The sequence below is a fragment of the Aspergillus pseudonomiae genome, assembly GCF_009193645.1.
Source record: "Aspergillus pseudonomiae strain CBS 119388 unplaced genomic scaffold BDV37scaffold_22, whole genome shotgun sequence".
Classification (NCBI taxonomy): domain Eukaryota; kingdom Fungi; phylum Ascomycota; class Eurotiomycetes; order Eurotiales; family Aspergillaceae; genus Aspergillus; species Aspergillus pseudonomiae.
Window position 1 is genome coordinate 155,865 of NW_022476014.1, and position 25,471 is coordinate 181,335.

The 25,471-nt window shown below is 50.0% G+C and overlaps 11 protein-coding genes across 11 annotated transcripts; 6 read left to right on the forward strand and 5 right to left on the reverse strand.

The window, feature by feature from the left end:
• Window positions 1-1,185: 1,185 nt before the first annotated feature.
• Window positions 1,186-2,840, reverse strand: BDV37DRAFT_281691 (putative endo-1,4-beta-xylanase; the record flags this gene model as incomplete). The annotated part of the gene is made up of 5 exons (XM_032086875.1): window positions 1,186-2,120; window positions 2,177-2,290; window positions 2,351-2,483; window positions 2,555-2,711; window positions 2,788-2,840. 5 exons carry the CDS (start codon window positions 2,838-2,840, stop codon window positions 1,186-1,188), a joined length of 1,392 nt encoding a protein of 463 aa, XP_031942880.1.
• Window positions 2,841-3,494: 654 nt separating this feature from the next.
• Window positions 3,495-5,302, reverse strand: BDV37DRAFT_89628 (HSP70/90 family co-chaperone CNS1). Its single transcript, XM_032091400.1, has 3 exons — window positions 4,996-5,302; window positions 4,614-4,886; window positions 3,495-4,544 (listed from the first exon to the last, which is right to left on the reverse strand). Exons 1-3 carry the CDS (start codon window positions 5,270-5,272, stop codon window positions 3,829-3,831), a joined length of 1,266 nt encoding a protein of 421 aa, XP_031942881.1. The 5' UTR covers window positions 5,273-5,302; the 3' UTR covers window positions 3,495-3,828.
• Window positions 5,303-5,812: 510 nt separating this feature from the next.
• BDV37DRAFT_293035 (3-isopropylmalate dehydrogenase) lies at window positions 5,813-7,285 on the forward strand (the record flags this gene model as incomplete). The annotated part of the gene is made up of 3 exons (XM_032089305.1): window positions 5,813-6,290; window positions 6,371-6,788; window positions 6,859-7,285. 3 exons carry the CDS (start codon window positions 5,813-5,815, stop codon window positions 7,076-7,078), a joined length of 1,116 nt encoding a protein of 371 aa, XP_031942882.1. The 3' UTR covers window positions 7,079-7,285.
• Window positions 7,286-7,427: 142 nt separating this feature from the next.
• Window positions 7,428-8,321, forward strand: BDV37DRAFT_244805 (uncharacterized protein). The gene has a single exon (XM_032081591.1). The coding sequence runs from the start codon at window positions 7,487-7,489 to the stop codon at window positions 7,997-7,999; it is 513 nt and encodes a 170-aa protein (XP_031942883.1). The 5' UTR covers window positions 7,428-7,486; the 3' UTR covers window positions 8,000-8,321.
• Window positions 8,322-8,743: 422 nt separating this feature from the next.
• Window positions 8,744-10,192, forward strand: BDV37DRAFT_244807 (peroxidase). The gene is made up of 2 exons (XM_032081592.1): window positions 8,744-9,176; window positions 9,256-10,192. Exons 1-2 carry the CDS (start codon window positions 9,067-9,069, stop codon window positions 10,082-10,084), a joined length of 939 nt encoding a protein of 312 aa, XP_031942884.1. The 5' UTR covers window positions 8,744-9,066; the 3' UTR covers window positions 10,085-10,192.
• Window positions 10,193-10,263: 71 nt separating this feature from the next.
• BDV37DRAFT_244808 (uncharacterized protein) lies at window positions 10,264-14,514 on the reverse strand. Its single transcript, XM_032081593.1, has one exon. It carries the CDS (start codon window positions 13,812-13,814, stop codon window positions 10,758-10,760), a length of 3,057 nt encoding a protein of 1,018 aa, XP_031942885.1. The 5' UTR covers window positions 13,815-14,514; the 3' UTR covers window positions 10,264-10,757.
• Window positions 14,515-14,914: 400 nt separating this feature from the next.
• BDV37DRAFT_244809 (40S ribosomal protein uS13) lies at window positions 14,915-16,007 on the forward strand. The gene is made up of 3 exons (XM_032081594.1): window positions 14,915-14,979; window positions 15,200-15,365; window positions 15,512-16,007. The coding sequence occupies exons 1-3, from the start codon at window positions 14,976-14,978 to the stop codon at window positions 15,807-15,809; spliced, it is 468 nt and encodes a 155-aa protein (XP_031942886.1). The 5' UTR covers window positions 14,915-14,975; the 3' UTR covers window positions 15,810-16,007.
• A 292-nt stretch (window positions 16,008-16,299) lies between these two features.
• Window positions 16,300-18,501, reverse strand: cp3 (carboxypeptidase C PRC1). The gene is made up of 3 exons (XM_032091401.1): window positions 18,433-18,501; window positions 17,811-18,359; window positions 16,300-17,758 (listed from the first exon to the last, which is right to left on the reverse strand). The coding sequence occupies exons 2-3, from the start codon at window positions 18,271-18,273 to the stop codon at window positions 16,593-16,595; spliced, it is 1,629 nt and encodes a 542-aa protein (XP_031942887.1). The 5' UTR covers window positions 18,274-18,359; window positions 18,433-18,501; the 3' UTR covers window positions 16,300-16,592.
• Window positions 18,502-18,768: 267 nt separating this feature from the next.
• On the forward strand, window positions 18,769-20,242 carry BDV37DRAFT_89713 (guanine nucleotide exchange factor SDO1). Its single transcript, XM_032091402.1, has 2 exons — window positions 18,769-18,932; window positions 19,105-20,242. Exons 1-2 carry the CDS (start codon window positions 18,866-18,868, stop codon window positions 20,067-20,069), a joined length of 1,032 nt encoding a protein of 343 aa, XP_031942888.1. The 5' UTR covers window positions 18,769-18,865; the 3' UTR covers window positions 20,070-20,242.
• Window positions 20,243-21,242: 1,000 nt separating this feature from the next.
• Window positions 21,243-22,976, forward strand: BDV37DRAFT_89748 (class I SAM-dependent methyltransferase). Its single transcript, XM_032091403.1, has 9 exons — window positions 21,243-21,386; window positions 21,441-21,533; window positions 21,587-21,628; window positions 21,685-21,751; window positions 21,801-21,841; window positions 21,895-22,104; window positions 22,183-22,519; window positions 22,595-22,680; window positions 22,759-22,976. The coding sequence occupies exons 2-9, from the start codon at window positions 21,469-21,471 to the stop codon at window positions 22,802-22,804; spliced, it is 894 nt and encodes a 297-aa protein (XP_031942889.1). The 5' UTR covers window positions 21,243-21,386; window positions 21,441-21,468; the 3' UTR covers window positions 22,805-22,976.
• On the reverse strand, window positions 22,882-24,022 carry BDV37DRAFT_89837 (sulfotransferase family protein). Its single transcript, XM_032091404.1, has one exon. The coding sequence runs from the start codon at window positions 23,973-23,975 to the stop codon at window positions 23,148-23,150; it is 828 nt and encodes a 275-aa protein (XP_031942890.1). The 5' UTR covers window positions 23,976-24,022; the 3' UTR covers window positions 22,882-23,147.
• Between the last annotated feature and the right edge of the window lie 1,449 nt (window positions 24,023-25,471).

Consider the following 25,471-nt stretch of genomic DNA (forward strand, 5'->3'; position numbering starts at 1 on the left):
AAAAAAAAAAAAAAAAAAAAAAAAAAAAAAAAGGAACGGGAATGGGAATGGGAACAGACACGGGCAATATACAGATATAATGCACTGGGAATCAAGACATGATGCTAAATAGAAATAAATTCTGAAAGAACAAAACAAGACTTACAACTTACCCCATGGGTCCTCTTTATAGCCTCCCAAACGAACACGCAGGATAAAACCACGCGAGGGCGGAAAGTAAAGCAAGGGGTAAGTAAGTGCGTGTGCAACGGTCAGATCCCAATGCCTGACCTAGTCCAAATCTCAAGCCTCAAGCTGCATATGCGTTGGGATTCCTATCTTGCCCACAGAGCCCATAGGTATTTCTATTCTATTCGTAGAGAAATCAAAGAGGGGTTACTACCTAGATTAAACTAACCCAGCCTACCTAAGGCTATACCATACCATGCAATCCCAGATTAAATCCTATTATATGATAAGCAGCTAGAGAGAGAGAGAGTGTGTGTGTGTGCACAGATCTCTAGCTACCCCGTCCGTGCCCGGAAACAGGGGAGGCCCGAGCACGAAGCCCCCCTACCCAAACGGTATAAAGTATATGCAATCATTTTTGCCGCGAGTCAATATGCTCTATGTGACTACTACTACTACTATCTATATCCCAGCCCACCTTGCCAGTTGGCAACCCCTCGCTGCATGCAGATAGAACCGAGCTTGATCTGCATTTGGTGCTAAATCTAACTTCTATGTAAGTAGCTGTGGGCTAATATGGGATATGCCAGGTGGACTGATTCACTGGTTCGATGTAAGGACTAGGTTAGGTCTGGTAACTAGAGGGGAGTTTGGCAGGGTTCGTTTCGTTTTAACTTGACTTTTAAGTGGGTTGGTGATCCCTGTTTTTTATACGGATAGTTGGCTGATTAGGGTTTATTGCGATTTAGCAGGTTGGGCTTTTATTGAGAGGCTGCTGTTTTGCGGTGGGTAGGATTAGTTAGTTTGGTTGTATTCCTTTCCTAGTATAGCTACCAACAGCAGGTATGTACATAACTTATATTTATCAATGGAAAAAGATTTATTTCAAATATGTATATCGAAAATACAGTACTTATCCGACTATAATAGTCGTGTACATCAATGGAGGTGTAAGAAAGTATTACAGCAAGGATAACTGATAAATTCAACAGACTTATTCCGGAGGCTTGGACACACCTAGACCTGAAGACATTGCGAATAGTACGGGTTCCACTTCTTGCAGGTCAGACCCTCTTCGCACTCGGTGCTGCCCTGGTAGTTGATGCCGCCGCACTGGTAGTAGACCTTGACCCGGCTGGTGACGGTTGAACTAGGCTGAGGGATGACGTCAGTTGGCGTAGTTGAAGAAGAGGAAGTGCTGGAAGAGGTGACCGGAGTAGTGCTTGGAGAGCTGGAAGAAGTAGTAGAGGCGGCAGGAGGTGTGCTGATGCTGGTGCTGAAAGAAGTAGGAGTGACAGCGGCAGCAGTGCTAGAGAGGAGGGCGGAAGTGGTCTCAGGTGCAGCAGAAGCAGAAGCAGACACAGAAGTAGAAGTAGAAGCAGAAGCCTCACCTCCCAAAACCTCCAAAATGCCCTGGTACGCGGGCTTCTTCTCAAAGTTCTCGTCCCAGGGGCAGGCAGCGCCGTAGCCCGGGAACGTGCTGGGCACCCAGGAGTACTTGTCGGTCCAGTCCCAGATGGTAACGCCGACACAGCCCTTCGTGTCGAGACAAGCACCGACGATGTTGGCGAACTCGGTGCTCTGCTGCTGCAGGTTGGCCTCCGTCGCTGGGGTCTGCATACGCACGTCAACCTCGGTGTAGGCGACCTCGACGCCGAGATCGGTGAAGGACTTCAGGTTGCTGGCGAGGTCCTTGCGGGCGGGGGTTTGGCCGACGGTGAAGTGAGCCTGCAGACCGACACCGTCAATCTTTCCACCGTAGGACTGGATTAGCTTGACGATGTTCTGGGCGCCAGTGGACTTGGAGCCGCCCCACTCGATGCTGTAGTCGTTGTAGTAGAGCTTCACGTCTGGGTCGGCGGCAGCGGCAGCTGCGAAGGCGATAGGAATGTAGGCCTCGCCGATAGTCTTGTACCAGATGGAGTCGCGGTAGGAGCCGTCGTCGGCCAGGGCTGTTTCGAGTCAGTCTCTGTAATTGTGCAGAGGTGCTAGGAGATAACAAAAGTACCCTCGTTCACTACATCCCATGCGTAGCATCGGCCCTTGTAGTGCTTCACAACGTTTGTGATGTGGTTCTGCAGAACGGCAGTTAGGGTTTCGTTGGTCCAGGATCCGCTCGAGACTGTCTTGATCAGCATCCGATATCTACCATGACGGAGGCACGCGTTAAAATAAAACATACCCCAGTTAGGCAGCTGCTGGTGCCAAACCAAGTTATGGCATCTCAGCTTCTGATCATTGGCATCGGCCAGATCGGCAACGACGTCGCCCTTGGTGAAGGAGAATTCATTCTGAGATGGCTCGGTTGAGTCCCACTATTTGTTTTATTCAATTGCGTCAGCCACGTATATTCTTTGGGTTCTTCAGGAAGATGACTGGGTCTCACCTTCTGCGTGTTTCCTGGAGTGATCTGACCAAAGTCACCCGTGTTGTTTAGCTGGGTGACATAAGAGGTGTCAGTGAGTTCGGGGTTATCGGTTGCGGTGCCGAAGTAGAGGAGTCCCTTTGCAACGGCGGCGTCGTGCAGACCAGCTGCTTGGGCGCTTGAATTCTCCGTTAGTATCTTTGCTCGGCTCGAGATTGGATATTATGGCAGAAAGAGCAGGGCAAGGAACGAACAGATGGGCAGAGACACCCACAGCCAGAGCCGTGGTCAAAGGCTGGAAACGCATTGCACTAATTACTCGATGAAAAGAAGAAAAGAAGGTAAGCGTTGGACAATCGGATCACCAGGATCACAGTTAAAGGAGCGAAAAGAGTTAACAGAAGAGAAGCTTATGTCGAGGTCGACTCCAAACATCTTATACGAAATCCCATTTAGACTAAGTCGACCTTCGTAGCTAAGATGAAGCAAGCTAAATTAAACCATGGATAGCCTCCACCCTAGACTCAGTTTCATTTACTCGGCATCGCAGGACTCCATCGCAGAGAATTAATGCCGGACTTCTTCAGCGGTTCGATTTGATTCATGGACGGCTGTTGGTCCGTGTGCGATTTAGAATCAAGCGTCCGCGTTAATCAATCTGAAACGGTTCCACGCCGTTGCTGACTCGGACATCAGAATGTCTCGGGCATTTCAGTTCTTATAGCCTAAATCGAGTGGAGACTTTGCATGGACCGGCGGTTATTCCTCAGTGGTGTCGTTCTGGATTCAATAGTGGATATAAGTCGATGGTTAGGGATGGCTCCACTGTCTAGAGTCACGGATAAATATCGGTTTCAAGAAGTAAATTAAGGGGATGGGGTCCTCTCGACTATTATGGATTGACGTCCGATGTCAGCGGTACTGCTGTCAGCCGAGGTTCTATTCATGGCATTCGTTCTATTCTAATAATGTACGAACTAATATATTGTCATCATCATAACGGCATTCGGTCTATGTTCCCCACGCATGTTTGGAGCATGATCAGACGAACTGCATGGCTCCTATGAACAGGTGGACCCGAGCTGGAATAGCGGAGGTCCATATTCACACCTGAGAGCTGTATGGGCACACACTTGTGTCCATGTGGTGAAGCACTGATGGTCGTTGGCGGAAGAACTCCACAGTCAGATGCAGGTCTGCCATCCGCACTCACAGCCTAACGACCATCTCGCTGATGCCTCAAGTCTCGGGGAGGAGTAGCTCTTTGGCTTCCAGGAAAAACCAGGGAAACATTCTCAACCCTGCTTCCTCCTCTTTATTTCCGCAATGAATTGGCCACTCTTCGCGGTCGGCACAATGAAAAATTTCACCAATTGATCCACAACTTCAACCTTGCTGCCGCTAAGAATCTGCAGAAGTGGCAGTTTCTTCCCGGCCTTGATCAATCCTCCAGTCGCAGTCTCCATGAAACAGTCCACATTGTTAATGGTATATTCGTTCTTTGTATCCCACGGCAAGGGGAAGATGTATTCGAGATGGTCCTCAACGCTGTGCATTTCAGAAAACGCCTTGACGAAGTCCGACTGGGCATCCATGGGATAGAGGAACACAGCAGGGAACTCCAACGTGCTCTCGGGAGAGAGAGGATCGGGGACAAGACGAATCACCGCATCGTCCAAGTCGGCCGGTTTGTCCGTTTTGCGGGTCCTGATCTCTCTAGCCTTCAGTGCAACATCAAGCAACTGCTTCTCCTTGCTCTTTCTCTCTTCCTCCGCCTTGCGCTTAGCAGCGAGGCGCTCGATGACAGCCTTGCGCTCAGCGGTCTTCTCGGCCGCCATCTGAAGAGACTTATTGTTGGGATCGATAGCCAAGCCCCGCTTTGCCGCATCCTCAGCCTCAGCGATCTTATCGAGCTTCAGACAAGCCATGGCGGAACGATAGAACGCCTTGATATTCGTCGGATTCAGCTTGAGAGCCGCGGCACAGTCAAGCGTACATTGCCGGTAATTTCCTAACAAATCAGCACCCCTCACACAACCCATAGCAATCGTAAAGAAGGAAAAGAGAGAAGAAAACCTACCCAGCTCCAGATTACACAACGCGCGATTGATATGAGACGCCTCCTCAACCTGGCGCAGCAACTTCTGCTCCGCATCCAAATCCTCCGGCTTCTCCCACTTATCCTCCTTCGCGAAGACAACGGCAATAGCCTTCGTATAGAACTCCTTGGCATCGATCCACCGCAACTCCTTCGCAGCTTCGTTACCCTGTTCGCGGAAGTTCTGGGCGACTTCTCCGCGGGTACCCTCATTCTGCAACGCGTGGAGGGCATCTAAAAACACATTCTCGCCATCTATACGTAGTCAAAGCGTAAGCCCAGGCCATCTTAGTAGCAATATACTCCCCCGAATCCCATAAAACACCTAACAAACAACGAAGAATGAAAATGGGACAGGACATACTCTCATCCCCCGCCTTGTCAATATCCGTCATAAACAAGGGCGTTTTGTTCATCATGTCCACAAGCTCGTCTGTCGTATGCGACCGCACAGCCTCCATCGCAGGCGGCATCTTCGGCGCGTCCGGATTCTCCTTCTCGAATTGCTCCGCTCGCTCTTTATTCACCGGGAATGAGGTCTCGACCTCTTTCGCCGACGGGGCATCTTGCGTCTCGGGAGTTTGCTTGTTCAAGTTGAGCGACTCGTCGAAGTCGTCGGGGAGTTCTTCGATCTGGCCCATGGTGACGGATATTATCTCACTGGTGCGGAAAATAGCGGGGTGGAAGTTCCAGTGAAATCGGTCATGGAAATCTGTATCTTTCATCTGATAAATTGAAAGACAAACGGTGCAAACATGAGGGGGGAGGGTTTACCCTACGTATTTCCTTTTCCGGATGCTATCCTTTACATAGTACCGTAGTATGGCTACGATCATCTTGTGGAGATCTATGGTTATTACCCTGCGATATCGGTAGGGGCAATAATAATGGCCATAGCCTATATGCAATCCGTTACCTCGGGCTGAATGAAATGGTGGATCGAATCCTATCCAACTCTAAGACGAGGCCGTATATCGGGGCAACGCCGTCTTCTTCCCCGCAAATCGGTCTCTTGACCGAACCCTATACGGATCTATATAAAGAGCAACATGGGGTGGATAAAAAGAGCACATTGAATTATATACTCTGTAGCAATCCACTTATTTAATCAATACCTCCTTCAAGCCCATCACGCACGACGAAACAGATCTAGTATAATCAAACCAAGACAGACTACAAAAATGACCAAAGCAAAAACCTACAACATCCTCGTCCTCCCCGGCGACGGCATCGGCCCTGAAATAATGGCCGAGGCCACCAAGGTGCTCTCCGCCTTCAACACATCCACTGTGCAGTTCGACACCCGCTCCGAACTCATCGGCGGGTGTAGCATCGATCGCCACGGCAAGTCGATCACGGATGAGGTCAAGCAAGCAGCTCTCGCCTCGGACGCGGTGCTGTTCGCTGCCGTGGGCGGTCCGAAATGGGATAATATGCGGAGGGGGCTGGATGGACCGGAGGGCGGGTTGCTACAGCTGCGGAAGGCGATGGACATCTATGCGAATTTGAGGCCCTGCTCGGCGGATTCGCCGAGTAGAAGTGTTGCGAGGGAGTTTAGTCCGTTTCGACAGGATATCATTGAGGGGGTGGACTTCGTGGTTGTGAGGGAGAACTGTGGAGGGGCATATTTTGGGAGGAAGGTGGAAGAAGATGAATATGGTATGGTATCTCCATAGCTCTATTTATCTGCCCTTTACTATTACTACTATCTATCGGGGTTCTGTGCTAACGGAGAGAAGCAATGGACGAATGGGCCTACTCCACCTCCGAGATCCAACGCATCACCCGTCTCTCTGCTGAGCTGGCTCTGCGCCACGATCCCCCATGGCCCGTCATCTCGCTGGACAAGGCTAACGTGCTCGCATCCTCACGGCTCTGGCGCCGCGTCGTCGGAAAGACCATGGCAGAGGAGTACCCGCAGGTGAAACTGGTGCATCAGCTGGCGGACTCGGCATCGTTGATTCTGGCGACGAACCCGCGCGTGCTGAACGGCGTGATTCTGGCCGATAATACCTTCGGTGATATGATTTCTGACCAGGCGGGCTCGATAGTGGGAACATTGGGCGTGTTGCCGAGTGCAAGCTTGGATGGGCTGCCGTCTGAGACCCGGAGGAGGACCAATGGGTTGTATGAACCTACACATGGATCGGCGCCGACGTAAGTTTTCTCATCCTTTCTTAAACTCTCAACACAGATATTGCTTGGAGTTCAAGCTAACGGTAGATAGCATCGCCGGCAAGAACATCGCCAACCCCGTGGCTATGATTCTCTGCGTGGCGCTGATGTTCCGGTACTCTCTGGATATGGAACGTGAAGCACAGCAGATCGAAGAGGCTGTGCGAACCGTTCTAGACTCCGGTATCCGCACGCCAGATTTGGGTGGAAAGGCTGGGACGACGGAAGTGGGTGATGCGATTGTAGCTGTGCTGCGCGGGGAGAAACTGTAGAGCGGTATGGTATGTTTGATGCTACAATTAGGGCTTTGCTGATCATCTCTTCTGATGCTACCATTTGAATATTTGCTTCGGACGAGATTGTTCTCTTTGTCTATCGCCATGAAAGAAAGAGCTTTGTCGATTGATCGATACGTGCTGAGCTCTTTGAGCTTGTCCGTGCACCTCCTACATGGTCAAACAAAGGTTAAGTGAAAGACATGGCTTTGATTAGTGTAGAGTGAATCTTATCGACGTCATTAATTCCTTTTATTCTAGATATACTAAAAGTCTGGTTAGTTTCTACAGATATTACTTATGAAACCTACCTGCATATTACCTTACATTCTACAAGTTTTCGTTGATCAATCTTCCAGCTGGAGTATTGACAATAGTCTCACCTTGGACGGAAGAGCCAGTACAATGTCGGCCACAGATCCCTGCTTCAGTCCAGGCTCCTGCGCAATGCGCCTGCAGAACCTAGATAGTCTCTCATCGGCCTCAAAATCCGCCGTCCTACGATCAATCGCAGACGATATTTCGGCCGTTTTCATCTGCATCTCCAAACAACTTTCGTGCGGCACGCTGAGCGCTAGACATACCAGGCCCATTCAAGACTTCATCACCATTAAAAACACTGAGCGATTGAAACAACAAAGGCTGCAGCAAGACTTAGGACGCTACCGTCAACGCGAACGACGGTGGCGGGCGGAGAGGAAGTGGATGCACCGCAAAGTTGAGGGCCTGGTAAAACACTCCGAACAAATCCACAAGCAATGGAAGGTGCGGTTGGAGAGGGTGAAAGGTAATGTCAATGACGCGACAAGGGAGTTGGCGGCACAGAAGTGGACGTATGAGTTGTCTCGGTCACAGGCGGAGAGAGAAAAGGCGTTGGGAAGAGAGACAAATGCGACTCTGGCGGAAACTAATCGGTAAAGGTGCCTTCCTCCGTACCTCTTTTGTACACAATTAAGACAGTTGAATCCACGAGATCCTTGTCCACATCCATTCTGCGTAGGTGGCTGCAGATAATGGCTGGTTGTGCGACAAATTCCACTCTTCGGACTGGAAAAGTGGGAATGAAGTGGATGTTGACACCTCAATATACAAGGCGAAACCATTCACATGTGTGGATCTTGGCCGATAGCCAGTTAAGAATTCGTTGTTATCAGCAGCGGGACGAGTGGCGACAACCTTAACTAAGCATCGGGATCCATCTTGGAATGCTTTGAACGTTCCAGAGTCAGCTTTAATAATAGGAACCAAACACGCAGAAGGCTGACAGCGATCACAGGCTTATCTGACGCAACTCGCGCGCAAAATTAGGGCGACGGAAGAAATGGAGCAGTTGATAGGCAGACAGGGACCAGTTCTCGCTGGTCGGGAAATCAAGTTCCGAGGTTCTTCGTTTCGGCGGCTTTTGATCGGGTTGCTGGCAGGGCCTGATCACGAAAACCGGCCAGGGAAAAACGTCGTAGATGATCTATCGCTTTTAAGATTTCTTGCTCCGTTATCACAAGGACCCAGTTGACAAGAAATCCTCTTGGAGCAAATGCCTCAACCCGTACCCTGGTGTAGACTCGAAGGGGTGAACCGGGAGTAGCAGCGATTAATTGTTTCCATCGAGAATCCACGGTCGTCAATTTGTAGTATACTCCGGTTCTCCGTGGGGAGTGCCCCGTTGTAGAGGACGCTGTAAGGGACAAGCGAATGAACCTCGGCATTTGATACTGTCGGCCAAATTATTGATTCGTGCCGCGGGTCCACCCACTGCCTCTCTTCATGTGCGACCAGCAAGACATCGCCTCCTGGACCGAAAGACTTCTCTCATATTTCTTCCTGAATGTCTTCAATCTCTTCCTCTCTCTGTCATTAAAATTTGTCGCTGTCTCTCGAACCTCTCACTCACACCAGAGCGCGATCGGAAATAAAAAAAAATTCACTGAGGCTTCCCTGACCCACATCTATACCCGCCTTTAACCCCAGACAAATTATCGGCCGAGATGAGCACACCAGGAGATTTTGACGCCGTACGGAGGGACATTGTCGCCCAACTGAAGAAGCCGGGCTACGACGATGGTAGCGCAGGACCTGTATTTGTTCGACTAGCATGGTTAGTTTTTCCTTTTCTCTTTTTCCTTCCACGTCTTGCTTTCCCTCAAAGGGCGACGTACCTAACACATCATCACTAGGCACTCCGCAGGCACATACGACGCAGAATCGGACACAGGCGGTTCCAATGGTGCAGGCATGCGATATGAAGCAGAGGGTGGCGACCCAGCCAACGCCGGTCTTCAGCACGGACGGGCCTTCCTCGAACCAGTAAAGGAGAAGCACCCCTGGATCACATACGCAGATCTGTGGACATTAGCTGGCGTAGTAGCGGTCAAAGAGCTAGGCGGACCCGACGTGCCATGGAAGCCCGGCCGTACGGATTTGGTCGACGACTCGAAGGTGCCACCTCGTGGTCGTCTGCCCGACGCTGCCCAGGGTGCCGAGCACCTGCGTTTCATCTTCAACCGGATGGGCTTCAACGACCAAGAAATTGTCGCATTGGCGGGAGGACACAACTTGGGCCGCTGCCACATGGACCGAAGTGGATTCCATGGCCCCTGGGTGAACAACCCCACCCGCTTCTCGAACCAGTTCTACAACCTGCTCCTTAAGCTCGAGTGGACGCCTAAGACGCTGGAGAACGGCATTCAGCAGTTTGTGTATGTGGATCCTGATGCGGAGGAAGGCGATGAGCAGCTGATGATGCTGCCGACCGACGTTGCGTTGGTCACCGATCCGAAGTTCCGCGTTTGGGTGGAGCGATATGCCCAGGACAAGGAACTTTTCTTCGATCACTTCGCGAAGGTGTTCGCTAAGCTGATTGAGTTGGGTATCAAGCGCGACGCCAACGGGGTCATCATCAACTCGGACAATGTCAAGGGCGGATACGTCTCCGCGCCCAAGAAGAGCAATACTCCAAATGGACAGTCGCAACGCGGTGGTGGTTGCCCCATGGCCCGGCTATAGATTTCTGTTTCGTGTTTGCCTATTATTTCCTTGTATATAGATAGAAGATCGGACATAGAGAACGGGTCGTTTAATAGATTTAGAAGTTTTCGAACAGTATTTCCATTGATATCACACAGGTTCTGATGAAAACGAAAAATAAGAATAATAATAATAAATCCAGGAGAAGAGTACTGAAGAGAAAACTGCAAAGGAGAGAGGCGAAAGAAGGGATGGAGATGATAATAGGAAAAGAAACTGGAGTAGAAAAATGCGGGGAAGCTGCTCGCACAGACTGACTTATAACCGTCCCGTCATTGGTCGACCTTCCCGACAACACATAATTTAATGCATGGGAAATGAAACGGTTCCTTTATGTCGCTTAAACAGGCAAAGAATTCCCCGGAAGCAAATGCCGCTCACTGACCCCTTTCTCCTTAAGTCATTTAATGCGAGTGTTGAGACTGGTGTGGTGTGGACAGGTTGGTGACTAGAGTGTGTGGGCCGCACGATATGTTGCTGGATAATACTTGGTTCCAAGAAATATATCTCCACAATCCACTTTTACGCTTAACAAATAAATTCATCATGTTATAATATGATTCAACAGGAAGAATAGGAGAAGCTATAGAAAACGCTCAAATGCTATGAATAATACATCATGTCTTATGAGGAAAATATGCCAAGAGGGATGTCAACGCAAATTCGGCGGATACCGCCGTGCTTCTGTCTCATCGGCTCTTTTTCTTTTTGACCCTCGTGGCATCTGGTTTGCTGACATGTAGGGGCTAGCTACATTCCCGTGGCTGTGCAATCGAGCACCTGCCGCAGGTGCAACTTGCGACGGAGGCCTTCGACCCTCCATAGGCCTCGGCTGAACCTGCTGTGGTAGCGATGATGAACTCTGCGGAGCTGCAGTCAAGACGCTGGGATCAATATACTGCGGCATCGAGGCCCCCTGGTTGCTGTTCTGATGAGAAGAGTGGAAGTTATGCTCGACGGTAACTGGTGCACTGTTCGTACTGTTAGCGTGATTCGGCTGGGGTGGGACAAATATGCCGTTGTTGAGTTCGGGGATACTGAGCTCTGGAAAACCGAACGCTGTATTACCGAGGTCGTCGATGCTTCCAGTAGCCCAATCGTGCAGAAGCCCGTCATGTATCATGTCCTGCAGGTCAAATGATGTATCGCTTAGTGTGCTATGCGGTTCGTGAGGATGTGTACTTGGCTGTACACTGTATTGTCTATTGTATTGCGTCGGATGCTGTGCGTTATATCCGGTTGGTTGCCGCGTAGTAGACTGTGTATTGCGAGATGTGTTATATGGTCTCTGGTGCTGCGTATTCGGCGGTGTGTTGTTGCATTGCCCATGAAGCTGGCCGTGTTGCTGTCCACTCGGCTGCGTAGTCTGCTGTATGTTATACTGCGCCTGAAGCTGCGAGCTGGATTGTGTATCAGATTGTGCATTGTTTTGTACGCTATTTTGCGCGCTATATTGTCCTTGATGCAGGCCATTGAGCTGTTCGTTGATCAGCACGGTGTCCTCTATAATAGACTCGAGACCCGACAATGAAGGGGTCTTGGCAAGTGCGAGGAGAGGTGAGATTTCAGCAAACATAGAAGCAGTCGGAGTATCAAACAACGAGGGCGATATCCTCCCTATCTCAGGTTGCGGCTGTGGCGCGGGTGCTGAAGACGTCAAGTGTCCGGCATCGATCTTCGATGGGCCCGCTGAAGATGGGCCGGGAATGTTAGTATGGCGATCAACGCCTGAAGGCTCCGTCGATATCTGGCCTTGGCCTATTGGGCCATAAGCGCCTGAGGCCTGATGAAAGCGATCTTCCTTTCGATCGATGAGTCGCCTCCACGGAAAACCCGCCCGCGCTCTTGAGGGTTCCGAGGGGGCCCAGAAAATATGCCCCTGAAGGAGTAATTTCTGCTGGTCTCTGACCTTGACCATGTCACCTAATGTGTGCAAGGCCACATTGAGGACTTCGTCATCTGGATTCATAACGCGTTCATAGACAAGGAGCGGCACAGGCTTATTCTTCCACCAAGCTTCGGGTACTTTGTCGTCCCTGTGTGTTTGGGAGATACCTCCGACGATGATACCCGAAATCATGGCACTGTCATACATCTGGATCTGGCCTGTATCGACTTCTCCTCGCTTAGTGTCATTCCAGTAGACCCGGTAGTGGCCGTCCTTACAGTATATCCCGCCTAGCCAGCGGTATGCTGCTGTTCCTCGTTGACCATCATTCGTGATATAGTCGAACGAGATATCTCGGGTGTGTTTCTTGACGGGCACACTGCCGTCAAGAGTTACCGTCAGGCGCATCGGTAGGCCATGCAGCATTCTCCGACACTTCACGGCTTTCTGTTGGCATTTGCCGCAGCGGCTGATGTATTCCGATGCAAATGAACGGGAGATCAATTGCTGCATCGATACTCCCTTGATGTCTTCCGGGCATGTAGGCGGCGCCACCGTCGCGCTCTGGTATGCAGCATTTGTAGTCCTGCTCGTGCACGGGGAGCAGAACGTAGTCTGCTCATCATATGTGAACAAGAACTGGTTGAAGTGTTCGGTTGACACATTCCACATGTCAAGGAGAGGAGATTGTACACCCACTCCGACATTCTCAGTCTCCGCCGCCATCACTGCCCAGAAGCGATCTCGAGAATCACCTCTGGTGCAGAGATCCCAATTGACCTCAGTGGCTTCAATAAACGCCTTTTCCACATTGGTGAAGCGCCCGCGCCATTCGGGATCTTTGCGGTCCAGTACGGTGGATCCGGCGTCGAGCAACTTACCGACGACAATGATACTGTCGATAGCAGAAGAATTGTTGCGGTATACGGGTCCGCGGCCTCTGTAAGGGTATTTATCGCCGTCCGCACTGAACACTAGTCTATCGTTATTGTCAGGATCCACAGCGAGCTTCAGATGGGATGTAGCGGGAAAGGACCCGATATTGGCTTGCCGTAGATCTTCTTCCGCCGTCGCAGTCAGGTGTACCTGACCATCCTGAGCAGCAGCGCTGCAATCTCGCGCGAGGTCGTCATAGGCGAATTGCATCACAGTGCGTTCAATGGCCTCCATAATAGATCGGGCCATGGCTTTGGGAAGACGCACTTTGGGTTGATTTCTGTTTCCCGTGCTATTGCCCGTGATCTGAGCGGTAGGTGTCTCGATCTCTTCGGGAAAATTGTCGATTTCCTTCGGTGCGCCAAATACCGGATACAGCATCTGTTCTATGTGACTATCTGGCCTGCTCGCTAGAGCATCGAGAGGCCTGTGGAATCCTTCTGCCGGAAGCCTGGTGGCAGGGGGTGGGTGAGGGTAATACCTACTAATGGGAAGGAGATCAGGGACATCCACCGAACATTGCAACAGCCGAGGACCAGCATCTCTTGTCTTAAAGTCTTTGATCTGGTCAAAATCCTGCGGTCGATGTTTGTCCTGCTGGTAGTAGAAGAGTTTCCACAGGACTTTGAAGCATCTGAGATTGGTCAAGTCACCCTTCACTCCCATGTCGATGCCCCAACTGTGATATCGAACCCACTTTTTCGCTTCCTCGCTGGTTGCTTTTCGAGCTTTGGAAGCTTCTTCTGCTGTTCGCCCACAGACTCGCCAATTCTTGGGGGGCTCGGGTAGGTCAGCCAGCTTGACCATGGGGTAGTTGAGCTCAGGGTTATATTTAAAATCATCCTCCTCCTTTGCTGGTCTTGCGTCACTGTTTTCTGACGACATTGTATATGATTCAGATTAGCTGCACTTCGAACAAGATATAACTGAGTTCAATAGTCGGGGAAACGCAGCACAGATGTGAGACTATCAAGGTGAAAAGCAGTATGCCGTACGGCTTTTGTTCCAGGCATTAGTGATACCAACAGCTATTCCATGGAATAAAATGATAAATCCAGTTGAGGAGTCTCAGGAAGGAGTATCTTCTGCACCAGGGAGATCTTGATATCCTGGTTTATATTTTAAAGCGACCATGGTCCACACATGATTGTTCAACGCAGTCCATATATAAGACGGAACAACAAAGAGGAAATAAGGCCAGTTAAGATTATTTGAAAGCGAAACAAGGGCATTCGGCCCATGACAATGGCATAAAGAGATTGTGCCATCTTTGTTTAGTAGTATCCAATGCTTGATGGATGCATAGAGATAGACAGTGTTGAGAGCCATTTTCAAACAATTGGAGCTGCCCCTGTAGGTATGCATAGCAATTTGGCTGTCCTAAGAGCGGTGTATTTGCTACTAGTTTAAGCTGCACTCTCCGGAGCCAAGAATTCTATAGCTATCTTGAGCTGTTCAATGATTAGTCTAATCACCCAAAGATGAGTAAAAGCAGTAGTGCCACATATGAGTGGCATATCCCAGGTAAGTATCCTGGAGATGCTCTTTTCCTGAAGAGCAAGCGCATAGAGATGCGAGACATGGAAAAGTACGACACGTAAGTGAGAACATTCACTATAGTTAGTGTCTCTTCAGACATATTAAGGCTGAGCAAGATAAAGTATTGGCATACGCTCATGGAGGTCATATCAAAAAGGTGACTCGAAAGATGTTCCCATTGCGGAGACCACACTGATAAGCAGAGAGATATGGAGAGCACAAGAGAAAAGCAATCGATAAGCGTAATATTACCATACGTATAAAACCGGAAAATTACACCAGTGTCACATGAGCCATGTCCCAAAAGACTAGTCTAGCTATTCCAAGACTAGCGCGAGAAGAGTAAGCGAGCGCACAAATGCCCAAAGAGGCCTAGCGTAATTACCCGATCCCACAACGGGAGCCGAAGCAAAGTCCAAAGCAAAGTCGGGCCCTCGATTTCAACTCCTTCTCACCCCTCTCGCTGTCGACAATCAACCGCGATCCCGTTCGCGCCAACCGCCCATCATGTGTACGTTCTACTCCTGATCCCGAGCTGCTTCTGATTTGCAAAATTCCTGGTGTCTTGTCGTTCCGCCATTTTCCCCCCGATGAAAGAGACGGGTTGCAACTTTGCGTGGGAGTTATCGACAAGAGATGGACGGGGATGATGATGATGAAACAACGGCGTTGTCGGAAATACAATGGAGAGTACAGAAAGAAGAAGCTGACCGTGATTTTCTAATCTACAGCGCTCGTGTCCGGCGAGAAGACGAACTTCCAGTACATCTTGCGTCTGCTCAACACCAATGTTGACGGCAAGCAGAAGATCATGTACGCCTTGACCCAGATCAAGGGTGTCGGTCGCCGTTACTCCAACTTGGTCTGCAAGAAGGCTGATGTTGACCTCAACAAGCGGTATGTTTTCCGGTTTTTCCACCATCAGATATCTTGCAGAAGGGGGCAATCCATCATCATGAGGAAAGAGGAGGTGGCCACCAGGATCGAGTGGATGAGGACCGAAGATACAGGACAACATAGTTAACAGGATTCTTTCTCTGCAGCGCCGGTGAGCTTACCACCGAAGAGCTTGAGCGTGTCGTCACCATTCTCCAGAACCCTACCCAGTACAAGATCCCCACCTGGTTCCTGAACAGACAGCGCGACATCACCGATGGCAAGGACTCCCAGGTTGTTTCCAACCACTTGGACAGCAAGATGCGTGAGGATCTCGAGCGCCTGAAGAAGATCCGCTCCCACCGTGGTCTCCGTCACTACTGGGGTCTCCGTGTCCGTGGACAGCACACCAAGACCACCGGTCGCCGTGGCCGCACCGTCGGTGTCAGCAAGAAGAAGGGCTAAGCCATACGAGAGGGTCACAAAGCTGTGTTTTTTCCTTCGTACTTGCTGGTGGGGATGGGGGAATTCCTTTTTGTATGTTGGTGTGTTTTAACGAATTCTCGTGGGACCTGCACATGATCTGGTGTTAGATATAAAAATTGGCACGGGTCAGAAAATGAAACAATCATACCAATATGACATGAAACATAAAATCTTCATCCTTGTTCTAAACAGGGTCTGCTGGGACTGGACCTGCTTCCATTGGTAGAACCATCTCCCTCATACCTCCCTATAGCTGCAATGTTCTCATTACTAGCCTATCGTATACTTTGACTTTAAATCTTAAATGCTCTGAGATAAATATGTAATATTGGAGGATCTGCAGAGTACTACTTATCAGTGGAATCGTCATCTCTTATGATAAGGATAGCGTTGCTGTTATCTCTTCCCTGTGCAACTCCTACTATCTTTGAAAATGTACGAACACCGACCTCCCCGTATAATATTTCTTCCCTTCATTGACTGTGTGGTCGATTACGAATTGTTTCATCGTCTAATAAATGAAGCAGACGTGCAATTATTCTATGAAAAAGGATCTGTATTCTAGTCGTCGCATCGATACCCTATATATATTTCGATACACATAGCACGATGCGACCATGAAGGTTGATGTGTATACATCACAGTACACAAGCAATTGAAGCACATTACGCATGAAACATATTCAGTGCGCCAGTCACTGGGCCAGCACTATATCATCAAGACACATCCAGTTATGTCTTATCTAAATCCCAACTGACCGGTCTAGAACCATTCACCACCCAACCAGCGGTTGAAGAATTCCAGACTAGCCTCGGGTTGGTCCATGGGAACCATGTGACCTCCACCGTAGAGACGCATGAAGGTAAAGTTTCCATGAGACTTAACCTGACCGATCTTCTTGCCGGTGTGTTCGTTCTGCTCGATCTTCAGATCCTCCAGCTCGGCCGAGGCGTACTCCTTCTGGCCAGGCCATTCAAGAGCCTCCGTCCAGGCCTTGTTGCCGAGCCAGTTGCAGATGTAGTCGGCATCACCGGCGTAGATCAGCACAGGAATCTGCTCGAGAAGGCCGGGAACGAGACGGTGGTAGGGCTTCATCCAATCACCGTGGAACAGGAAGTTACGGTTGATGTCGAAGTTGCACGAGTCGTAGCCATTGACTTCGGCTCCGACTGCCTCGCGAACCTCAGCCTTGTTAAGATATTTACTCACGTAGCCCATGCCCTTGTAGCAAAGGTTGCTTTCATCCTCACACTTGCTGCGAACGTCGTAGACGTTCTGTCCGGTGCGCTGGTAAGGTCCGATAAGAGCATTGTTACAGTAAATCGAGGCAGGGACACAGACCCAGGCACTCTCGGAGTTATAGCAAGACTCGATCATCGACTTGCAACGGGGCAAGGCATTGTCCATAGATTGGCAGGTGGCCTTATCGAGGACAGCCTTGTAGCCACCCTCACCACATCCCATAGGGCGGTAGTACTCGTACTGAGTGAGGCCGTCCGTGAGACCGTTACCAATGAGGACGGACTTGAGGTTGATGTTACGATTCTTGTGGGCCAAGATCTCAGATGCAAAGACCGGAATGTAATGTCCGGCATATGACTCGCCGGCAATGTGGAAGTCCTGCTTCGCATACTCGGGGAACTGTTTGAAGAAGAGAGAGAGCAGAGCGTAGACATCCTTGCCAGCAGCAACAGTGTCGCTGACAGCGGAGCCACTGTAGGAATAGCCGACATTAACGGGCTGATCAAGGAAAATGACGGAGGCGTTAGAGTTCCACGAGAAGTCATTGTAGACAGGCTTAATGTTCGCATCGATGCTGCTAGGTCCCAGCTCCATGAATAGGCCAGTGAGGGAAGAGCAGCCGGGGCCGCCATTCAGCCAGAGCACGACAGGGTCATTCTTAGGATCATTGCGAGATTCAAAGAACCCTTGGCGAGTTAGTATCATCCCAATAACCAAATGGCGGTCAAGGTAACTCACAGTAGAACAGATGCTTGTCATTATCGTTATCGTCGAGATAACCAGTGTACTGCTTGACGTTCGGGTCAATGCCGAGAGCGCTTGGATCAGCCTTCTTGACACGGAGATCGTAAGCCTCGAGCTTTCCGTCGATCTCTCTCTCTTTCTCTCCGTTGGCATTGTTCACCCAGATCTTCTGGACATCAGAACCACGGACAATGTGATCCCAATGAGAATCCGGACGACGGGTGTGCTTCTTGGGAAGAGAAAAGACCGGGTTATGGTCCATGCTATCCGGGAAGTAGTTGGCAACTTCATCCCAGAGATTACGAGCGTCATCTGAAAGAGTCTTTAGCTGCTCTTGCAAGGCCTGGAGGGGCTTGGAGAAGCTCATGCCCTCCTCAGGCCGACCCAGCACCTGCTGGAGAGGCGGAACGGCCGCGGAGGCAGCTCCCACCAGCAAAGTAGCCGGCAATACTCTCATCTTGAATCACTTCGACTCCAAATGAGAGGTAACAAGGGGGTGTTTATGATGGAAGTACGAGATGGCGATAAGAGGTACCTTGCGGTCTAGGCAAGTAGCTTATCAGTATCACGCTGCTATTGGGGGTAGATGGGAGATATGGTAGGGATTGCAACATACAGGAAAAACAAATCTAACAGGAACAGTTAAGTAGCTGATGAAGAACCAGCTACGGGTGATAAAAGGTTAGAGAAGGAGATGGGGAGGAAGAGGAGGTGAGCCTAGGTTGGTTGGGGAACGATCGCAGGCGCCAATGACGCCGATAGCAGTCCCAGGGCAGCCAATCATGTGAGAGAGGACCTCCAGGGGAACAGAAGTCACGCGCTGAGTCAGCCATGCCGATAAGTCGCTGACTCATGCAATCACGAGACCCGCGTCATCGCCTCCGCCAATCACGAGACTATCGGAAATGATTCAAAAAAGTTGACATGATTTCTTCACGCATCAACAGCTAGAAAGATACCCCGTACGCTTTGTTAATCGATCTTTTTGTTTTATTCATTCTTTATCAAAGTCTGTGTTCTACGTCTTCTGGGAAGACTCGTCCGCCAAGATGCCGATTATGCAACCCAGTAATCAGATCAAATTCACCAATGTATCAGTGGTGAGGTTGAAAAAAGGTCCGCAAATATTCTTTCTGTTTCAGCGCTTGATTCCAGATATACCTGTTTGTGAAGACTGTTGGTGAAAGAAGGGGGAAAAGAGGGAATAGAGGGAAAAAAAAAAAGAAAAAAGAAAACTAGAACTTACGAGATCAGCCCCGCAACCCCGCTAACATTTTTTCATCACCAGGTAAAAAGCGATTTGAACTCGCCTGCTACAAGAACAAACTCCTAGAGTACCGTTCCGGTGCCGAGAAAGATCTCGACAATGTCCTACAAGTGCCTACCATTTTCCTCTCCGTTTCGAAAGCACAAACCGCCCCGTCTGCCGAGATAGCCAAAGCCTTTGGTGCCAATACCCCCGCAGACGAGATTCGACAGGAGATCCTACGGAAAGGTGAGGTGCAGGTTGGCGAGCGCGAGCGAAAGGAGATCATCGAGCGGGTTGAGAAGGAGGTATTGGATATTGTATCAGGCCGGCTTGTTGACCCGACGACTAAGCGAGTTTACACACCGGGAATGATCTCTAAGGCGTTGGATCAACTGAGCTCGGCGAGTGGACAGATGCAACAAGCGCAGAGTCAGAACAACAATGGGGAAGCGAGTGGTGCTGGCGATGAGTCTCGCCCGGCACAACCTCGGAAGCCACTCTGGACTGGTGTTACGCCCAACAAATCGGCGAAAATACAAGCCCTCGAAGCTATGAAGGCACTTATTGCATGGCAACCCATTCCTGTGATGCGAGCACGGATGCGCCTTCGCGTGACCTGTCCTGTGCCGCTTCTGAAGCAAAGCGTCAAGTCTGCGGCACCAGCGGCCCCGAACAAAGAGAAGGAAGCTTCGTCCGGCGGCAACTCCAAATCCAACAAGAAAGGCGGCAAAGGATCGAAGAAGTCCGCACGTCAACAAGATTCCGATGCTGAGGGGGCTTCTGATGCCGAACCCCCGCAGCCAAAGGCACCGACGAATGTCAAGGATAAGATCTTGAGCTTCATCGAGTCAGTCGAGTCGCAGGATATTGCCGGTGACGAGTGGGAGGTTGTTGGTTTTGCCGAACCAGGCGCATTTAAGGGACTAAATGAATTTGTGGGCAACGACACTCGGGGTAGAGGGCGAGTCGAAGTGCTGGATATGGCCGTCACTCATGAAGACTAAGCTGCCATGAGAGTGACTGATTCAAGCCACTTGCGAGCCTCGGACATGGATCGATCCCTGTATAGATCTCAGATGTGTGCTATGATTGATGATTATTCGGATAGATGTCGGATACCAGTGCTAACGAAATAATTACTTATGACGATTTTCCAGTTGGTTCTCAGAGGATAGACATAAAATACACCTAAACTTGACTGATCTACATGGCGTAACGTGAGCCCTAAAAGATGGATGGCGACAACGTGACCCAGCTCAACCCACTCACTCCCACTGCCTAAGCATACTTCTTCCTCCTCCATCCTGCCCGGAGCTCCGGCAATTCAGTCGTAAATCGCTCAGACCCCGTTGCCACCTGATTCGATAGCTCCAAGCTAGCGTCCCCCACAGCTGCAAACCGTCTCCAAAATCCGCAGTCGCTTCTCTTGATAAACCGAGTCCAGTTAGCTGAATGGGCCGTCAACTTTGCCGAGGGTGGGGCATGACCGTTAGACCATCGCTGGATTGGCTATCTCGTTTGTTCTGCCTTGCTTTTGTACCATTCCATAAGGCCTTTGCACCGTTTCTGTAATGTTGCCAAAGAAAATGAGGTGACAATGGCCAACAATAGGCCGCATAAGGTTTCCCTTCGCCTTGGATGCGTTCACCGGCGAATGCTAGGTACTACAATGTCGCATTCATTACTCACCACCATCCCGTTGAAAGGACTAGTGCTGCAAGGCGCTCCTGACCTTGGGTACGACGATCTTATTGCTGGATCGCATGCACGCCTGTGGGTACTCAAAACCGTATCAGGCCACAACGTCGACTCTTCAGCAAGACATCCTTGCTTCTTTGGGCAGTCTCCAAGTGCACCGGCACAGCGGCACCTCCAAAGGCCGGGCAGGACAGCCAATACTCCACACCTGAGGCTCCACTCTGCACCTGGATAGTGGCAGAGAAGTGGAGTCGTCGCCTTTGTATTCAGGCATCATTGGTGCGATCAGTGGCGGCGCACGGTGCCTGGGGCTAAACCTTAAATGGTGAGGATCCTCATTCGGTGGGGAGCTGACGCTGGAAGTTGAAAATAACCAAGATTCCCGGTTCTTGTCAGCGATGTGGAGTAACTGTCAAACAATTTTACTATGGGAGCCGCGAGACGCCAGAAATCGCCACGGTCTGACTCGGAATCCCCGCCGAGGGAGCAAGACGCGGAGGACAATTACGATCAGGCGGTCCGTCTGCCCTTCTTGTCATTCACCTCAGTCATCGGAAATCGCGGGGCTGACCAGTGCAGGGAGAGCTGGATGATGGCACAGATTCCGATTATTTTGAGGAATTGTGAGATACGACCTCCATGAGAGATATCGCCCGCCCTGATATTGACCTTCCTAGCGCGAGCGACACCACCTCGATCAACTCGATGATCACCGCTTATCGCTATGAAAATGGGAGACGATACCATGCTTACAAGGACGGTGCTTACTGGTACTATAATCGCGTAACTTTATGCCGAGGATGCGGATGGCTAAGATGACCAGGGGCCCGAACGACGAGACCCAGAATGAACAACTCGACATAGCGTACGTACTGGGCGCGGGGTCAACCAACACTCCAACACTCTAACATGAGATCGTAGCCATCATATGTTCACAATGCTTCTCGGAAACAAATTGTGTCTTGCCCCTATCTCTGATGATATCCACGTAAGGTCTAATCGTATCGACTGGGAACGTAGCTGACGGAATGCAACAGAGAGTGCTCGACGTTGGTACTGGAACGGGAATATGGGCTATGTTGGTGTCAAACAGTATAAATTGATCATCTGCGATTGCTGACGTGTGCCTAGTGACTTCGCAGATGAATACCCTTCCGCAGAGATCATTGGAACTGACCTATCACCGACTCAACCCAGCTTTGTCCCACCAAACCTTCGGTTTGAGATCGACGACGCAGAAGATTCATGGGCATATCCGGAGAACCATTTCGATCTTATCCACGTGCGTGCACTCTACGGGGCGATTTCCAACTGGCCAGCGTTCTATCGCAACATGTTGATGTAGGTTGCACTAGAGCTCCCTGTTGAACACCACGCTTGTTTGATCTATTGTAGATACGCAATATCTAATTGCTGCAGCGGTCTACGGCCCGGTGCATGGTTCGACCAACTGGAGATGTCAATCCAGTTCAGATCGGATGACGGCACGGTGACCCCCGACCATATCCTAGCAGAGTGGTCACGTATATTCATCGAGGCAGGAGAGAGATTCGGCAAAACGTTTCGTATCGCCGACTTAGCCCGGCAGCACATGATTGATGCCGGTTTTGAGAATGTCACCGAGCGGCGATTCAAGCTTCCTGTTGGTCCTTGGAGCAAGGACGAGCACTATCGACAGCTGGGACGGTGGAATCTGCTGCATTGCGAGCAGGGTATAGAAGGGTGGTCCATGGCACTGCTCACCCGTGTAATGGGGGTACGGCCCTCTGTCTAGCTCTTCTCGGTTTCGGGACAATTGAATCTGTTCGCACGATACTAACACCGTGAACAGTGGAGCTACGAGGAGGTGCAAGTATTCTTGGCCAAGATGAGGAAAGGCTTGCGTGACTATGCAAAGATCCATGCCTATTTTTACGTGTAAGTTCACGGCTTGTTCTGGTAGGGAAAGCTGGACGGTGGGATCAGCAGCTGACTGTTTTTGTTAAATTGTAATAGCGTGAGCGTCCACGGTCAGAAGCCGCTCAAAGGACACGTACCTTGATGTCGCCAAATACGATCTTCACGAGTGCCAATACGCAGGATAATGAGATAGGGGATAGAGAGTAACCTAGGGTGGCGATGATTGCGTTATTTAGACGTTATACTTATGTGGGTGGTCTTTCGATTTAATAGCTGATTTCTAGCAGACCTATTTTCAGCATACGACTGGGGAGAATGATAGGGAGGCCTAGATTCCTGACTTATATTTAGTTATTTACGAAGAGCAATGAACCTGTGCAATTTCAGTGATGTTAATCCACGATTCCATACCAGAACAAGCCAAATTCTCGACACCAATCCTGCCAATCAGGACATATATCACAAAAGCCTCACCCTCAAGCGCCCTAACAAACCAACCAAGCCCCCAGCACCCCCAAAGCAACCCCCAACCCCGCCAAAAACACTAGCATATTCCGGACCGCCCGTCTATGATGCACCTCCATCGTCCTGGCAATCCTCTCCGCCCAGGCCTTCGGCGGGTTCCCACTGGGAAACTCACAATCTGGAACCTCCTTGCCCAGAAAGCGACACAGCGGCTCCCAGCCATCGTCAACACTCCACTCCAACAGCCTCTCCCCCAACCCCAACCCCCTAATCGCCGCCACATGATTCTCATAAACCCACCTCCCATTCGACTCAAAGCTTCCCCGAAAGAACCTCGGCATCATCGTCCGACACATACACTGGCGAATCCAGAACAATTCCGCACAGAACCAACTCTTGCACCAATCCCAGTCCACAGGGTTGCGATCAAAGTACCCCATGGTCAGCTGCATACTTTTGTACCAGCCGTCGAGGTCGCGACGGACATTGAGGATGACTTTGGCGTCCGGGTATGCGGCGATGAGCTCTGGGGCGAATTCCGCCGCGATGAGGTCTGTGACCCCGACACAGCCGCCGAGCACGGTGTCGAAGTCGCTGGCTGTGAGGGTCGTCGGGGGCCCGGTGTATTTCTTCTGCAGGAGCCGGTAGGTGGCTTGCAGGGAGGAGGGCGGCAGGATGGTGTCGAAGCCGTGGTGGGTGTGGTTTATGTCTAGCATGTGCAGGGCTTCGCGGAGGGATTCGGTTCCTGAGCGCGAGATTCCTACGGCTAGGACTTGCATTGGTTGGGTGCGTTTTTGGGAGGGCGAGGGGAGGTTGTAGAGGGTGTGGTAGAGGGGGTCAAGGGTCATGATGGTGGTTCTTTTTCTTCTTTTGCTTTGGTGGATCTGGTTTATTGTGATATTATATAGAGTTCTTATAGAAGGACTGGGAAGGGTTTAGGATATAAACGGTGGGAGAGCCAAATAATGTTATGATCGATTGGAAACTAAAGGCCTCGCTTGATTGAAAATATCGTATCGAATAGACAAAGAAGTCTACAAGAAAAGAAGAATTGAGTAGGACGAGAACGTAGACCGTCAACGACACGTTGGGAAAAGCCCACATATGTATACGCTTGACGTTTTCAGACAGAACACTTCCATCTTATCATTATGTGTATGGAGGATGGGGACCCTAAGGCCTCCCACATGGTCCGTGTGTCTGTTGATTGGCATACGCCAAGTCCAGCCTTATTCAATCACGGCAGTATTTGGTACTTGTTGGTTTCGGCTCGCTGTGTGATACGTGCAAGGCGAGGCTTGTGCGTTGCGTGAAATTAGGTAGAGTCGGTAATTGAGGGTTCGTGTGTTCAAACTTGAACTTAATGTGGGAATATTGAATCTATATAAAAGATTCTATTCACCTTGGGTTACTATTCTAGAATAACCCTACACTGTTCTAGGTCTGTCTTCCTATTTTCCATGTTCTACCACGACCAAGAGATAACAGAAACCATATCTAGACTGACGGAAATAATACCAACAAAGTGATTTCTAAGGGCGCTCGACTAAATATGTCTATAATAACCGACAATGAACCCTATATACCACAAGGTCAACCAGAGGGCCCACTATGCTATGAACCCCAGTTCTCAAATGTCTCTGTAAGAAATAGACTAAAATATAGATGCCAGCTTCTAACCTACAGCTACTTCATGATCTATACATTACCTGGTTGGGGTTGTAGCAACCTCTGTATCCCTTGTTAACAAATTTTTGACTAGGTGCTTACTTGGGTTTATGAAAAATGGATAGTAGACTGGAACAATACTCCGGAGTGATCACCCAGACCAGGTCTACTAAATGTACCGGTCGACATTGAAGATACTACCTCGCATGTCTATCAAATCCTGAGTCACAGGCACAGCAACTGGCCTCTACATGAGAACACACAGTCTGTCCTGTTCCAAAGCTTTGAATTATATTCTAATTACCTCAATGACATGTATCTATCCAACATCCACAATCTCTAATGCCCCTACCGGAATTTGGTGAAACCTAGACCTCACTCGATCATACAATCGACTACTCGGCGTATTTCACCTTCCGCATAACTCTAGGGTAGTTTCTCGAATTTCTCATCAGAGGTCGATCCATACACTTACACTACATCCCCTGCCTTCGGCATCGATAAAGACCACACTGGAGCGCATATATTGTTCTGGTCCCGCTCGCTTGGTGTTCGATGTGCTTCTAGATTAAACTATGGTACCTAGAAATGGGCACAATGCAGATGCTGTGCTTTGGCTGGATTAAGAGCATCCAGTGAGGATGATCGTAGGTTGAGATTGTGTGTTTGGGGGGGG